The 18,059-nt window shown below is 39.8% G+C and overlaps 1 protein-coding gene across 1 annotated transcript in view; it reads right to left on the reverse strand.

Moving 5' to 3' along the window:
* Positions 1–11,056: 11,056 nt before the first annotated feature.
* Positions 11,057–18,059, reverse strand: part of LOC126095164 (3-ketodihydrosphingosine reductase) — an 87,725-nt gene continuing 80,722 nt past the window's right edge. The window contains exons 7-8 of the mRNA XM_049909886.1: positions 12,625–12,726; positions 11,057–11,273 (exon numbers count right to left, since the gene is read on the reverse strand). Of these exons, the coding sequence (XP_049765843.1) occupies positions 11,163–11,273; positions 12,625–12,726 (213 nt within the window). The 3' untranslated portion in view covers positions 11,057–11,162. The remainder of the gene's footprint in view (positions 11,274–12,624; positions 12,727–18,059) is intronic.

Here is an 18,059-nt window from a genome sequence, read left to right on the forward strand (position 1 = left end):
TTAGCAGACATAGGCAACATAAAAATGAAAAAGCTTGCATACTTTCATTCCATAATGTCATATGGTATAATATTTTGGGGTAAATCTTCAAGTCAAACAAAAGGTTTTTAGAGTCCAAAAGCGTGTAATACGTATTATTTGTGGAGTAAATTTACGGACGTCCTGTAGAAACCTCTTCAAAGAACTGGGTATACTAACTACTGCCTCTCAGTATATTTACTCCTTAATGAAATTTGTTGTAAATAATATATCTCTTTTTCCAACAAACAACTCAGTTCATACATACAATACCAGGAACAAAAATGATCTACACAAGGACTTAAAAGCACTTACTTTAGTTCAAAAAGAGGTCCACCACTCAGGAACACTCATCTTCAATAATTTGCCAGCAAACATAAAAAATTTAGTTACAAATAAAGATCAGTTTAAAAGGAGCCTGAAAGACTTACTAGTGGCCAACTCCTACTCCACTGACGAAATTTTTAATAGAAACAAATGATGTATTGTATTTATTCATACTATTAGTATTGTTATTTCAGCTTAAAAAAATTGACATGTTCCACATCCACGAGGATCTCCTCAGCACGGATCTATGGAACGAAAAACTAATCTAATCTGGGTGAAGCCGTGGGTTTTACGACGACACGATAAAATCATTCAACAAAACTTCTTACGTGAGCTTACAGTGGAAGATGTCAAGTGGTACATCAATTACTTAAGAATGGATGAGCATACATTCCTGTATGTGCTCAGTGAAGTGTATCCTCATATCACAAAGCACAATATTCACTTGAGAACTGCTACATCTTCAGAAGACAGGCTCACTGTAACACTCCGATTCCTTGCTACGGGTGAGGGTTATGTTATGTTAGGTTAGGTCAGGTCAGGTCAGGTCTCGTCTCCAATCTTCTTATTTTATTTTTGTATTCAGGGTGCCTCACGTTGTAAAGCGCCTCATCAGCTTCATACATCTCTATTAATTTTGCAGTTGTCGGCACACACCAATTGCATTTACCGGCAATGTTTATAAAAACACTACAGACAACAGAACGCTGCAGCGATGCTAGCGCTCCATGTGGTAACATGTCACATTGCAGTGAACAAAAGACAAGCGATTTCTTTGATCAAATCTACAACGAGGCCCTAGATTTGATCAAATATTGGACGACATTTGACAAAGTTCCTATTACACCATCAAATATATTTGACAAAGATTTTGGACAAAGATATTTGACAAAGAAATTTGATAGTGTAATACTGGCCTTAGCAACGACAATGACAGGAGAGGACCACTCACTGGAAGTGACAGGAAGCAAGACCCCTAAAGCAGTGAGACGATCCAGCTCCCGTTTGACACGATCATGAATGGCCACAGGAATGGGACGAGCCTGAAAAAACTTAGGCCAAGCAGTGGATTTGAGCATGATATGAGCTTCAAAATTGTTTGCATGGCATAACCCAGGAGAAAAAAGGGACGAAAATGTTGTTGACAGGGAATCCAAGTGAGCATAAGGAATAGCATCAGAGACGATATTGACACAGTCATCAATGGAGAACCCAAAAACGCGAAAGGCATCGAAACCAAAAAGATTCTCCGCGTTACTATGGTCGACCACAAATATGGGAACTGTGCAAACGACAGATTTGTAAGATACCTCAGCATCAAATTGTCCCAAGAGAGAAATCTTCTGTTTATTGTACGTCTGTAATTGCCTAGTGACATGTGATAGGATTGGAGAACCCAACTGAAGATACGTCTGAGAATTGATGATAGTGGCAGCAGAACCAGTATCCACCTGCATGCAAACATCCCAACCAAGTATTTTGACAGTGAGGAATAACTTCCCTGAAAGGGAAGAAGTACCATTGACAGACAACACAGAAGCAGAATCAGCGTCACGTTCATGAACATCAGGTATGCGGTCAGATTTGCAAACGGATGACACATGACCCTTCTTTTTGCAATTGTGACACACGGCCCAACGTTGGGGACAATCCTCCCGTGAATGTTTCATAAAACACCGCGGACATGAAGGAAGTTGCTAGGGGTTTTGCTACAGTTTCTTAGGGGTTTGTTTACGATTAGGCCGAGGCTGCGCTTGGGAGCGTACTGCGGCCACGTCGGCTGGCAGGGACACACCGCACGCGTTGTTAACAGCGCACAGAGGTTGTATTTCCCCAACATCACCCCACACCTCTATTTGCGTTCCAGCGGCGCAAGAAATTTCAAAAGACTGCGCAATGGAGAGGACTTCATCGAGAGTTGGATTTGCCAACTGAAGGGCACGTTGCCTAACGTCATTGTCGGGCGCCGACCGGATAATAGCATCCCGTACCATGGAATCGGCGTAGGATTCTTTGTGAACGTCAATAACAAATTGACACTTTCGACTGAGGCCATGAAGTTCCACAGGCCCAAGCGTGATAGGATTGATTCGGTTGTTTTTGAAAATGATAAAAGGCAACACAACAGGCTACCACATGCATATGCTTTTGAAAATATACGGACAGAATTGAGCACATTTCAGCAAAGGACAAAGACGCAGGACCTTTCAAAGGAGCCAATTGTGACAACAACCAATACATTTAGCTGAAATCCATGAAAGGAACAGAGACTTACATGTTTGTTCGTCCACGATATGAAATGCCAAGAAGTGCTGTCAAAGACATTTTTCATAATCAGACCAGTCTTCCGCCGTCTCATCGTAAGGAGGCAAAGGAGGGATACACAATGATGAGAGATGCCTTGCATTGGATGCCACGACGAAATCACGAACTGCCGATGTGAGAAGCATTTGCTGTTCAATGAGATCTTGCAATAGTTGCTCTAAAGTAGCCATTGAAACCAGTGGGTCAACAATGAAAAAGAAAAATTCACTACCTCGTCGCCAGTTGTTATAACGTCAAGTTGAACACACATATTTCAAGGATGACACAATACATATAAGTCACAGATCAAGTAAACAAAGTAAGACGTGTGTACAAGGTGACAGTCAAATCAGCACTGAGTCCAAGTCTAGCGGCCGCTAGCTGGCGCGGCTGCTGCATGGCTGGCAGACAGCGCCGCATGTAGAGGACGCGCGTAACTGCACGGCAGCACTTTGAAAGATCGGCAAGTCACGACACTTTGTGCTTTCTTTCTACATGTTACAATCCGATACTTTCTATGTATGAAAAAATACAATAAAATAAAAAAATCAGCAGCGTCTGTTTCAAAATGGACAAATTACAAAATGTAGTAGTAATATTCTAACAATAGCATACTAGCACTTTGCCTTTCACTATTTCAGCAGAAACAACATCATACTACAAATACCTCACTTAAATGCGTGGGCCACATATTATAGTGCTGTTACCGAGGCAGCAGCTGTTCCTTAGTGACATCACAGCGTTAGTCCATAGCAGCAGAGAACACTTACAGCCCAACCGTAGTTTTCTGTGGACCTTGGGGTCAATCATATTTGGCCCACTATAAAAAATCAGTGCTTGGGAAAATCCCTGGTGAACAGGTGGGTACAAAAGAGTAACTGCATATATTATGTTTTACTGTGTAATCAGAACATTTATCATCACCTGTATTATAATTAATTTACTTACAAATGTGTCTTGCTCATTTTACAGCTTACGAATTATTTGGGAGTAAAGGGGACGACTCACCGAAAGGCAGAACTGCTGTGTCGTCAATAGCCCACAGATGGCTCCCCACTCCCCCATAAGCCGCTAGATGCTTCCCCCCAACACCCTGCCTCATGCCTCTCTCCACCCCTCACCCCACCTCACACCCCCACGGTACACTTGCTATGCAAGAGCTAACCAAGATCTGTACCTTTTGTTTGTGTACCTATCGAGGACATAGCATTTCTGCCTTTTGGTGAGTCATCTCCCTTACTCCTAAATAATTCATAATCTCAGTTAGAACTTTCTGTACATTCTTTTTACAGATTGCTACCTATAAATACCCCTGTAGACCACTAAGTTTTGAGTACAACAAAATGCTGTTCGAAGAATTCTACAGTTTAGACTATATACAATTTAGACTATAACTTACAAACAGAACACTTAGCTTCATCATGCATTGAAGCAGCAGATATCAAATGCAGGGAAACTAAGGAGGGAATTCCAGGCAGATGCTGTACATTTAAGTACTTTTTAAGAAGAATTGCAGAACAAATTCGGATATGTTACAAAACTTTGTGCACAGTATACAGGGTGTTACAAAAAGGTACGGCCAACCTTTCAGGAAACATTCCTCACACACAAATAAAGAAAAGATGTTATGTGGACATGTGTCCGGAAACAATTTCCATGTTAGAGCTCATTTTAGTTTCGTCAGTATGTACTGTACTTCCTCGATTCACCGCCAGTTGGCCCAATTGAAGGAAGGTAATGTTGAATTCGATGCTTGTGTTGACATGCAACTCATTGCTCTACAGTACTAGCATCAAGCACATCAGTACGTAGCATCAACAGGTTAGTGTTCATCACGAAAGTGGTTTTGCAGTCAGTGCAATGTTTACAGATGTGGAGTTGGCAGATGCCCATTTGATGTATGGATTAGCACGGGGCAATAGCTGTGGCGCGGTATGTTCGTATCGAGACAGATTTCCAGAACGAAGGGGTCCCGACAGGAAGACGTTCGAAGCAATTGATCGGCGCCTTAGGGAGCACGGAACATTGCAGCCTATGACTCGCGACTGGGGAAGACCTGGAATGACGAGGACACCTGCAATGGACGAGGCAATTCTTCGTGCAGTTGACAATAACCCTAACGTCAGTGTCAGAGAAGTTGCTGCTGTACAAGGTAACGATCACGTAACTGCATGGAGAGTGCTACGGGAGAACCAGTTGTTTCCGTACCATGTACAGCGTGTGCAGGCACTATCAGCAGCTGATTGGCCTCCACGGGTACACTTCTGCGAATGGTTCATCCAACAATGTGTCAATACTCATTTCAGTGCAAATGTTCTCTTTATGGATGAGGCTTCAATCCAACGTGATCAAATTGTAAATTTTCACAATCAATATGTGTGGGCTGACGAGAATCCACACGCAATTATGCAATTGTCATCAACACAGATTTTCTGTGAACGTTTGGGCAGGCATTGTTGGTGATGTCTTGATTGGGCCCCATGTTCTTCCACCTACGCTCAATGGAGCACGTTATCATGATTTCATTCGGGATACTCTACCTGTGCTGCTAGAACATGTGCCTTTACAAGTACGACACAACATGTGGTTCATGCACGATGGAGCTCCTGCACATTTCAGTTGAAGTGTTCGTAGGCTTCTCAACAACAGATTCAGTGACCAATGGATTGGTATAGGCGGACCAATTACATGGCCTCCACACTCTCCTGATCTCAACCCTCTCGACTTTCATTTATGGGGGCATTTGAAAGCTCTTGTCTACGCAACCCCAGTACCAAATGTAGAGACTCTTCGTGCTCGTATTGTGGACGGCTGTGATACAATACGCCATTCTCCAGGGCTGCATCAGCACATCAGGGATTCCATGCTCACGGAAGGTGGATGCATGTATCCTCGCTAACGAAGGACATTTTGAACATTTCCTGTAACAAAGTGTTTGAAGTCACGCTGGTACATTCTGTTGCTGTGCATTTCCATTCCATGATTAACGTGATTTGAAGAGAAGTAATAAAATGAGCTCTAACATGGAAAGTAAGCGTTTCCGGACACATGTCCACATAACATATTTTCTTTCTTTGTGTGTGAGGAATGTTTCCTGAAAGTTTGGCCGTACCTTTTTGTAACACCATGTATAGAGTTACTGCTAGACGTCTGTAAATGCACCAGGAAAAAGTAAATGTGGCATGCCCTTTGAAGGAGTAAGCATGAGAATCATCCATACAAACTGCAGGATGACCTGAAGGATTTGTTAAGAAACCACAATGAGAAGTTACCAAAACAAGAAAACCATTACTCAAGACATATCAATGAAAAACTCTGGTTGAGTTCCAATTTGAATGTTAATAACCTTTACCAACTCTTTAAAAGAAGTGAAGGAGCATACAGATAATATATTTTCAAGGGAGAATTTAATTTAATTTACGCTTTGGAGTACCACATTCAGACTCATGGGTATTGTGACAGACCGTTCCTCTTGCTAGTTAACAGTGAATATGAATCAGAAAGAAAGAAAACTGAAGAAGAGAGCAAACAGCACCATTTCTGGGTGGAAGCAGCATATTCAGTGGTGTAGAATAATACAGAGGAGACTAGTACAAACAAACCCTATGTTATCATAAGCACAGACCTCCAGCAGGTGCTAGACTGCCCTATCTCTAACAATTCTGCAGTACTGTGTCAAGTTAGCTGTCAAACTATAATCAAGCAGAGCATAATGTTGGTGAGAGTAAGGTGTGGATGTGTGTATCGCCTGAAAATGTTTCCAGTGGGAATCATTGGAAATTACCTCTTGGCACCTGAAGTATATAACCTTTGAATTTTCAGTCCCAAAATCGGATGAAGAAAGAACTTTAGCAGTGTGGTCATATCAATGTACAAGACATAACTGGAAAACTATCTGATTAACTTGAAGTATTTAACATCAATGGAGCAAAAATTTCCAATCACAGGGCACAGCTTTTTGCCTTGTTATTGAGATTTTGCTTTAACTGAGAGAAACAAGAGGGACCACCTTGTGTATGAGCCATTTGAATGGGTCCAGATAACAGCAATTGCAAGACCAAACAACTCATTTTTCGTCTGTTACATTCAGCAACAAAATTTCATTGATCTGAGCACAACTGAAAAGCAAATCCACAAAGATCCTAAATGCAAAATAACAGACTATGTTTGGATGAAGATGCCCTCAGATTCTCCAGCAGTACTTCAGTACTGCAAGAGTCACGGCTGCTTGCAACCTTGATACTCTCCAAACTTAGCAAAACTTTGTACAGGTCGAAACAACACTACAGTTCCACCTGGGATAATTAGCTTGAATAGTCTACCCAGACTGTATGGAGCCTGAAAAAAATCAAGACTTTTTTGGAACCTGAGGATAAAGTGAAGTGACAATGTGATGCTTAATCATTACAAAACATTCTTTTGCAACAATATTTCTAGTGTTCAGTGAATTCTGTTGAACAATGGGAAGCTCTAACAATAAATAACACAATTTGTAAGTATGATTTTATGTACATAGACTGAAGTGGTAAGTGAATTTTGTACCAAGGCTGACAATCAAACTCAGGTCTCCTGCTTACTAGGCAGGTGCGTTAGCCACTAAGCCACCTTGACACAGCTGTTCACACAACTGCACAGATTACCCTGGGACCCCTGATCCAAATTCTAACTGCCATCCCTAACCTACTTTAAAATTCCCCCTTGCACACAAACAGAACTGCCGAGGCCCTCCATGTTCTGGTATAGCACCTCAGCTTTGCATGTAAATGGGGCATCCAGCCTGAAACCCAGGTTCAGATACTTATACAAATAAAATGACACAATTTCAGAGACTTTACTGATCTCATACAGATATGATTTTATGTATGTAGACTGAAGTGGCAAGTGAGAATTTGTACCAAGGTCAGGAATTGAACCCACTGTATCATTTCATTTGAACAAATACCTGCACTTGGGTTTCAGGCGGATCCCCCATTTACATTCGATACTGAGGTACCATTTCAGAATATCGAGAGGCTCGGCAATTCTTTTCATGTGTAAGGGGGAATTTAAAGCAGACTGGGGATGGCAGTGAGAATTTGGATCCAGGAGGAAGGTGTGCCAGCATAATCCATACAGTTGTGTGAACTGCTGTGCCAAGGTGGCTTAGTGACTAACACATCTGTTTAGTAAGCAGCAGACCTGGGTTCGAGTTCCAGCCTTGGTACAAACTTTTCACTCACCACTTCAGTCTATACACATAAAATCATATCTGTGAGACCAGTAATGTCTCTGAAATTGTGTCATTTCATTTTTAATCATAAATATGTTTTCTGTTTCATTATTTTTATACAGAATAAAACCAAGAAACAATATTAAATAATTTCAGTAGCATAAATGTTGTAGCCCACAAAAATGTGCAAAGTACTTCTGTTAAAGTTACAATGTTTTTGCACTGATGTCTAACGATCATCTCTCTCATCTTGATTTTAAAGATGCACATTGTCAGAATTATTGTATATGAATAACTAATGAAAATCAAACAATGGAAACTCCAAGATGGATTATCAACAATATAAGGAAAACATCAGATTGTTACTCACCGTAAAGATGACACGCCGAGTTGCAGAGAGGCACAATGAAAAGGCTATTACCACTTAGCACTCAGTCAAAGCTGTTCCAGTACTAGCTGTCAGAGATGGTGGTCAAGTGTGCATGAGGCGTGCTTGCTTGTGTAAATGAATTTGTGTGTGTTTGGTGGGGGTTCTTCTGTGGAGAAGGCTTTGGCCAATAGCGAAATCTTAACAGTATTTTCATTGTGCTTGTCTGCAACTCAACGAGCCATCTTTACGGGGAGCAGCCCTCTATCCTTTTCCTTATACTGTTAATAACTTGTGAAATCATTTAAACTGATTATCAATGAGCAAATAAGTATTTGGCAAACATTTCAGCTGTTTACTTGTTTTTCTTCCCTCCTGAAAAATTTGCATTTTGAGGGTTACAATGTTTTTGCCAGCAGGTATTAGTTTATCATCAGTGAACACCTGGAAAGGCTTCAAGAAGAGTTCAGACTTTATTTTCCTAATTGGTCTCCAGAAGATTGGCAGCGAAAATTAGGATGATCACAACTAACATGATGGATTTTCTGATGAAACTAAATTGGATTGTGGTTTGGGTGCTGAATAACAATTGCAAAAAATGGCATTTGAAGACTTTTGGACCAGTTTCCTTCCTTTTTATCTAGGAGTGGCAAAGAAAGCCTTAAAAAGTCCTCATACAGTTCTCATCTACATATGTGAGACCGGATTATTCACACTAGCTATCATGAAAACAAAACACCGCAGTCGGCTAAATGTGGAGAGTGACCTTAGATGTGCTTTAACTAGTTTGAATCCAAACATTCAGGATCGGCCTGAGAGAGAGAGAGAGAGAGAGAGAAACATTTCAAACCGTCTCATTGATGTTCTGAATTTTTCTTGCAACTTTCATCACAAGAAGTGTTAGATGTGGAAAATGTTGTTCAACTGAAAACAATATCATTAGATATCCAAGATATAAAGACATTTCTATTCTGGCTAGCAAGTTCTTTGAAGCACTATAGTTTTGTATTGCTCTACATTTGATAACCCTCTTTTATTAAAGTGTAAACTGGAGGTTATTGTCAAAGTTTTTCAAAAGAAGCAAAAAAATTAATTAATACAGGTTGTTTATAAATGAATATCACGGTTTTAACACTTTCTAATATTTATTATATTAAACTTACAGTGATAAAAGATTTGTCAAATGAAATAGCAACTAAAACAGTTTTACCAAGAACCTTATAAATGTTCAATGTGAGCTCCATTTGTCACATGGCACACATCAAGTCTACAGCCGAGTTCTTCCCAAACGTTTATAAATGTGTCTTCAGCAATTGTAGCAACTGCTGCTTCAATTCAGTTTCTTAATTCAGGGAGCTCTGCTGGTAGCAGAGGCGCACACACACACAATCCTTGGTGAAGCCCCAAAGGAAAAAATCGCATGGCATTAAGTCGGGTGAATGTGGAGGCCATGCAAAGCAAGCCCTGTCATTGGGCCCCTTACGGCCTATCCAGCACTTGGGTACAGTGAAGTTCAACCAATGGCGTACTTCGCTATGCCAGTGAGGTGGGTGGCTGGAAAATGAAGTTCTCTGGCTCATCTTCTTCCAACTTTGGGCTACGAGTGAACGACTCTCTCACTCACTCAACAGTCTCTTCACTAACTCTTGGTCGCCCTGAGCTCCACCCCTTTACGAAGGCAGCCAGTATCTTCAAATTGATGATACCCTCTACCATTGTTATCGTCACTTGGAGGATCATAACCAAACTTCAGCCGGAACGCACATTGTACAATAACTACAGATTCAGTCTTTGTAAACTGCAAAACGCATTCAGTTCACTAGTTGCCATCTTCACTACTACCGCTGTCTAGCGGATTACGGCGGAAACACTGCGCGTTGCACATGGGCCCTGGTGCCAAACACAACTGTGAGTTGCTCTTTCATTTGATGTATCATTTATAACTGTAATTTTAATGTAATAAATATTATAAAGCTCAAAAACCCCGATATTCATTTATAAACACCCTGTAGATTAAATCCATACACATAGGAGGCATGAAACATTCTGGGATTGCAAAGAGGGGCACCAGGAAGAAAAGGTTGGCAACCACTGCTGTAGAGGGTAAAAGCTGTATGGGAAGAAGGAACTGGAATACAGCCAACAAATAATTACGGATATAGGGTGCAAATGCTACTCTGAGATAAAGAGGTTGGCACAATGGAGGAATTCATGGCGGGCTGCACCAAACAAGTCCAAACACTGATTTTAAAAAAAGAAGAAGAATCATTCACACCATCCATCTCTGCTCTGCTTTTGTAATTTCCTTACCATGTCACACACCTGCAATATCACCAGGCGACATTCAGTACTGAAATGGGCAGATGTCATAATTTTTTGGCTCATCAGTGTATGAGATTCTGCAAGTATGTTGCTCTTCATGAGATCTTGAAACTGATTATTAATGGTTTTGACAAGGATATTCAAAGAAATTGATTCGGAGTTTATGAAGAGTGCACCTTGGCATTTACTTCGAGTGGTTTAGAGAAGTATAAATTAGGAGGTGAATGTGACTTCCTCCAGATCATTCTCTGGTGCTTCTGTTGTATTTGGGAATTAAGGCTTGTCATCAGCTCCATGAATCAATTTACTAAACATTTATTTTCACAAATTAAGAAGCAAAACAATTACATTTTTAAACACAGCTTGCTGTGCTCTGACTACAATACCATTACCATTAATGTGCACATACATACACACACACATGTGCATCCCAAAGCAGTCCCTTGCAACATATGTACCATCAGGAAGTGATTTGGAAGGAATAAAAGAACAACACTGAAATACTCACACAGTTCATTTTTAATATGTAATGTAGACAAGTACATTATGTAGAAATACCTATTCATATTATTATCACAAACGTATCACAATAATTTTAGTATGAGTCTTTATATGTCATTCAGTCTTCTTTGTCGGCACTTTATGATTCATACAGTTCTGAACAATTTTTTGAAACGACAGCAAATATCCAGCACCGACTAGACGAAATGGGCCCATTAGTAGCACCTGGAAAATTAAAGCAAACAACATATAAATCATGTCAAGAATAACAAATGGTTACACATAATTAATGCTTTTGCGGAAGAAAGCCGTATGTAGAGTGCCAATAAAGACAATAAAGTGAATAACTTAAGTCAGTTGTTTCATTGCAATACCGTGCATGTGTACAAAGCCTGTGAACCTTGGTTCATATTTGATGATAAAGGAAAGGAGATGATGTCAATGTCTTCCCACATTTCAGTTCCCTGACAGAAATCATTGTGTCAGAGCAGCTGTAACTTCCCATGATGACTGAAGAAAGACTATTAAATTAGCATTGTTTTTCAGAGCACATTACAGAGATGACAGAATCAAGCCAGTGGTACTGTAGGGACATTAGGACATGCTGGAGGGGTAGTTAAATATATAATCATTGTAGTTTCAGTTTGATCACAATATGCTCAAGCCTAGAGATTTTTGTGCCATGACTGAAATGAATATTAAGGTCAGTACTGTACAGTAATAGCAGTAAGCATGGGCAAAAAATCATTCACATGCTATGACTCAAGTTTTTCAAAAATATGGTTCTGCTTGTGGGAGAAGTAAAATCTTAAGAAGCCAGCATACACTTGTGAGATTTCATTCTTACAAGCCAAAGATAATCATCAGAGTAGACTGGCCATCTGGGCAAAATTGCTACGTGATTTTTATCAAAATGATATTCAAAATGCCAAAACATCAGAGGTGTGCTACTCTCACAGATGAGTCACATGCAGGTTCTTTTTTTCTTTTAAGTTTTCCTAATATTTTAGCACATTAAGTGAACTTTAATATGGGGCAATGTCTTCATGTTGATCACATGTCCCATGATCATTGGTCACTCTTCATACTGCCTTGTAGGGATCAGTTGGAACAGGCCTAAGGACTAATCCTTGAGTGGTGTTTATCATCTTTTATATGTATTTTTTAAACCTTCCTCTGTAAAATGCTTTATGTGCAGTACATTAATAAAGCTTGTGTTACAGCAGAGATAGTGCTTCTATTTTCAGTATATCCCTGTCTGTATGTAAAATGCCTATATGATGACAAAAATGGCTCTAAGCACGATGGGACTTAACATCTGAGGTCATCAGTCCCGGTGACTTAGAACTACCTAAACTTAACTAACCTAAGGACATCACACACATCCTTACCCGAGGCAGGATTCGAACCTGCGACCCTAGCAGCAGCGCGGTTCTGGACTGAAGCACCTAGAACCGTTCTATATGATGACAAACCAGCAAATAATGCTCTAGGCAATGACACACAGATAAATGCATGTTGGACGAGATGCTGTAATATGAGCATTGTTGTAATAACAGAAAAATAAACTACAAACCTGTGAAAATAATTCTATCAATGAGGTCACTGGAGCCATTCCTGCACTAATAGTCCTCAGAAGCCAACTCTCAAATCCCACTGTGCTGAAGAACTCCTTACACTGCAACAAATTTAAAAAATTTTTAGTAATAAATAATAATCATATGTCAACATGATTACTTAATAAATTAAAAACAAAGATTCCATGACTTACCAAACGGGAAAGTGCTGGTAGATACGCACAATAAAGAAACACAAACACGCACACAAAATTTCGAGCTTTCGCAACCCCCGGTTACTTCGTCAGGAAAGATGAAAGGATGTGGGTTTTAAGGGAGAGGGTAAGGAGTCATTCCAATCCCGGGAGCGGAAAGACATACCTTAGAGGGAAAAAAGGACAGGTATACACTCGCACACACACACATATCCATCCACACATATACAGACACAAGCAGACATGTCTGCTTGTGTCTGTATATGTGTGGATGGATGTGTGTGTGTGTGTGTCTCCGCGCGCGAGTGTATACCTGTCCTTTTTTCCCCCAAGGTAAGTCTTTCCGCTCCCGGGATTGGAATGACTCCTTACCCTCTCCCTTAAAACCCACATCCTTTCATCTTTCCCTCTCCTTCCCTCTTTCCTGACGAAGCAACCGGGGGTTGTGAAAGCTCGAAATTTTGTGTGTGTGTTTGTGTTTTTTTATTGTGCCTATCTACCAGCGCTTTCCCGTTTGGTAAGTCATGGAATCTTTGTTTTTAATATATTTTTCCCATGTGGAATGTTTCTTTCTATTTTATTTATATCATTGATTACTTAATAACATTTACACACTGCCTGAAAGTTCTCTGAAAGCCTCTATTCTACACAATATTTCTGCAAGTATAACTGTAGATATATATGCCTTAAATAAAATGCCTTAGAGTCCCATCCTTGACCTGTTGAACAAACAAAATCCAAAACCTGTAGACATCCGTTTTGTGGTAACTGTAATTTTCCTATGTTAATAAGTTGAGATGATCTGTGAACGCCAATTTCTTACAATGAATGTGTCATCAGTGTAGCTCCAGAACACAGTTATTTTCAAAACTGAAAACTTCAATGCCCCTCTCTTCAAATTCTCCAAAAGTAAATTATCTATCTGGAGTGGAATATGGCTTTATATGGCAACAAAGTCACTGTCTTCAAAATATTCCATAGGAGATAAAAGAAAGGCTCTAAGCACTATGGGACTTAACATCTGAGGCCATCAGTCCCCTAGACTTAGAACTACTTAAACCTAACTAACCTAAGGACATCACACACATCCAAGCCCGATGCAGGATTCGAAACTGCGACTGTAGTGGCCGTGCGGTTCCGGACTGAAGCGCTTAGAACCACTCGGCCACAGCGGCCGGCTCCATAAGAGATATTAGCAATGCATTAAACTCACCGTTATATGAGACAAACTATGTGCACAACGCAAGAACGCAGTATCAAAAAATGACACAATCGCTTTCTACAGTCAAATAAATATGTTGGGAATGAACACTGGATTTACACTGGTCATTTAAATAAATAAAACACTTGTTAGATTCTGACTACAGCCTCATGTTCTTGAGATTCACTCAGCAGGGAACTAGATCTACATCTCCATCTACACTCCACAAACCACTGTGAGGTGCATGGCAGAGGGCATGTCCCACTGAAAACCGAGTTAAGCATTTCAGCTTTCGCTTTGCTACCCTCAATTTCAGTTCCTGCCTCCCTCGCTACGGACTGGTAACTAACTTTGGTGTCACTAACAGTCTTTACATATGGCCAGAATTTATTTGGATTTTGTGACATGTCATTTGACAATATTTTGCTACAGCAGTCACTGAAGGCATCACACATTGCTCTCTTGACAGCCAAATATGTTTCATTTAGCATATCTCTATCTATAGCCCTATGATTTGTTTTGCTCTTATTATGCAGTAATCTCTGTTGCTTTTGAAGTTTCTATACAGTGCCTGATACCATGGAGTTCCCACTCATTATGAACTGTTGTACTCAGAACTAATGGACAAACCATGAGGATTTGCAGTTGGACAATTCAAGTATCCATTTCCTTCTTAGTCTTACTCTTGTACGAGTTTCTGTACTGTCTGATGCTTACCACCAATTTGACACACCCATGTATATGTATGTCACATTCACACCATTTCATTGTTGATGCATTTGTTATCAAGCCACCAAAAAATAATATGTCACGTAGGTGATGCTACAATAAAAATAAGGCATTTATGACACATATGCCTGGCATTTTGCTGTAGATATTCTGGAATATCAAGAAATAAAAAACCAGAAAGTCACACTCAAAGTCCGACACCAACTGGCATAAGCAAATGATAGGATTCGAGTCAAAACAGTAGAAATAATGAACTGGCTGCAAGCCCCAATATGGAACATTCAATTCTCCGCAAAAACTTCAAGATTCACAATAGTGCATTATTACCTAATTTTGATCTGGTTTGTCAGACAACACTGTTATTTGTTTATTGTGACTATCACCTACAATTTTACTTCAGTAGTATCAGCTATTAAGGACAGAACATTTTCAATTTTAGTCAATAGCTTTCTTCTTTTCATTAAGGTCAACATCAGGAACATATGCCAGTTTCAATTATGTCAATATCAAAATCAGGATTTTATTATCTCATAAGTTTCGCACATAAATAGACAACATAAGTAATATAACTGACTCATATATAGTGTATTAAAAATAAAATAAAATTAATATTAATATCTAACCATCATACAAGCTTATTAAATAACTCTTGAAGAAAACTTTACCACTATGAAAAATTTCATGAATAAATAACAACATTTTCACACAAGACTAGTAGGTAATTTTTTTTTGTTTTTTTTACCAAACTAGTTCCACAATGTGAAAATTTTCAGTTTTTTTTATTACCAGCCTTTTCCCCGCAGCTTCATCTTCATATGCGTTTGATGTAGATATTGAACACATCTTGTCCCTTCCCTCCTCTTGTCTACCTCTGTCTGTCTATTTCCTCCCCCCCCCCCCCTCTCTCTCTCTTTTCATCTTCCTCTTTCTCTCTTGTTGTCCATTTCCTCCACTCCTCTCTCTCTGGCCAAATCTTCCTCCCCTCTTCCTATGAACATAATCTCCTCCCTCTCTCTCTTTCCAGCTCCACCTCTCCCTCTTCCACTACCCCTCTACACCTTCCTCGTGCATCTCCCCCCCCCCCTCTCTCTCTGTCTGTCTGTCTGTCTGTCTATTTCTTCCTACCCTTCGCTCTGTCCATCTCAACCTATCTGCAGCCATGCTCATCAGCACATGTAGTCCCTGCAATACAGTTCAAAGCAGGCCAACACTACTCCCACAATATGCCTGCCATGCAGGGCAGGGTACACATCAGGGGCTTGGAAATCACTTACTTGCACCTGATGTACAGGCCGCCATGCAAAGCAGGTTGATTTTACCCCAAAACAACATGCCTGTTGTGCAAGCCTGCCTACCTGTTGGGGCCCAGAATCAGTTTCTTGCTCCTGACAGATAGGCTGCCCTGCAAAGCAGATTGATTTGGCAAACAGATGCTGTCCCTACACAGAACGTGTGTCAAGCAGGGCAGCCTATATGCCACCAGGTGCAGGAAAAAGAACACATATTTGCCTATATCTCCCCGTGCCAAATTTGGTTGAAATTGATCCTGTTTTACCTACTCCACAAAACACAATAGCATAGGTCTTCCCACTGGTCATATCGTTGTGGCCAGGTACAATGCTTCCATAGAATGAACCTCTGCCTTTGTTGACCAACACCTCCAAATACTGTCCATCAACTCCCATCCTACATTCAAGACACTGCTCACTTCTCCCACCACCTTTCCACAGTTCCTGTCCCGTTATCATCAGACTCCTTGTTGGGCTGTGGATACAACATCCTAATATACTAACATCCCACTGCCCACCATTTTTCCCAATGACATCCTGATGCCAAAATCACCACCCATTTCCAAATCCTCTTAGCCAACCCCATTCCAGTCTACAATTATTTCACTTTCAAAAGCCAAATGTATAAACAAACCCATGGTCCTGCTACAGGTACTCGCAAGGCAACAACCTATGCTAATTTATTTATTAGTCATTTGGAGGAATTCTTCCTACCAAGTCCACATCTAAATCCCCTTGTCTGGTTCAGATTCATTGGTGAAATTTTCATGATCTGGACTCGTGAGATAGCAATTTGGAACTATTCCATCTATTATGACTTCAACTCCTGTTAATCTGTAATTTTCTTTTTCCCTTGGCTTATTTCTCAAAATTTTGCACATTCTCTAAATCGCACACATGTGGAAGGTGTTTGAAAATTCCAAAATATCAAGCTGTTTCCCACTTGGATACATTATTCACGGTAACAATTTTGATGTACTGATGCTGCACTTTGTTCTACTGGAAAATCAGTTAATTACAAGTTATACCTATTTGAAAATTCCACCTCATTATATAATAACAAAAAACTTGTGAGTCAATACATATTTCTAGATATAGTGACATCAAGTTACAAAGAGTGGCAGCTCAACTTTCAAATAACATATTTCAGATTCTGTTTACTTAATTACTGAGATAATTAATATCCAATTTCAGAAGCAGCCACATTTTCCACTACAGATTTTTCCACTATGCTTGTTAAATTTCCACCTTTGCCATTATACTTCTGCAGGCCTGAATTTTATGCACAAGATTATGTACTTTACTTATTTATTAAGTCTTTACTTAAGCTTACACATAATTTACCATGATTTTCAATATGATGTTTGTATTCCTAAGTTGGGTATTCCTGGCACAGATGCATAAAATGATTCCATAAAATTTTCTAAATTCTTACACCACAGCATTTGTCACAACCCAAATTTTTATTTATACTTATAGCCCATCTTGCACAGTAAAATTTAGCCTAAAGATTTCTCAAATGGTTATGTAGTTTCTGAAAAAAAATGTGTTCATACAAAAGTCTTTAATTAGTTCAGATGTCACTCAATGTCAGTCCATCTGCATCCAGTCCTGGTCAAGTTAACAAATATGTAACACCTATGTAGAGTGTGCTCTCAGCATCTGCTCACGCAATAGCTAGTCACAATTTGTTCATGAAAATACATGTAATAGCATGAACAAAAACTCAGTAATGTCAATGCCTAAAAATATTCAAATGATTTCTGTAATTCAAATTAATGAATATTCTGACCGAATTGTGTTGTAGTTGGCAAGAGGCTTGGACTATGATTGCTTCTAGTACAAGCGATTGTTGACAATGGTAACTTTAATTAAGAACTTAAAACTAGTCATTGTCCCAACAATGAACCTTGTGGCTAATAAATGTGTGGGAAAGTGATGCCAAAACTGTGAGGTTGTATGTGTTTTTCAGTAAACACCATCCTGTACTTACGATTTTCAGCTGTATGACGACAAACTGA

Source organism: Schistocerca cancellata, chromosome 8, assembly GCF_023864275.1.
Source record: "Schistocerca cancellata isolate TAMUIC-IGC-003103 chromosome 8, iqSchCanc2.1, whole genome shotgun sequence".
Classification (NCBI taxonomy): domain Eukaryota; kingdom Metazoa; phylum Arthropoda; class Insecta; order Orthoptera; family Acrididae; genus Schistocerca; species Schistocerca cancellata.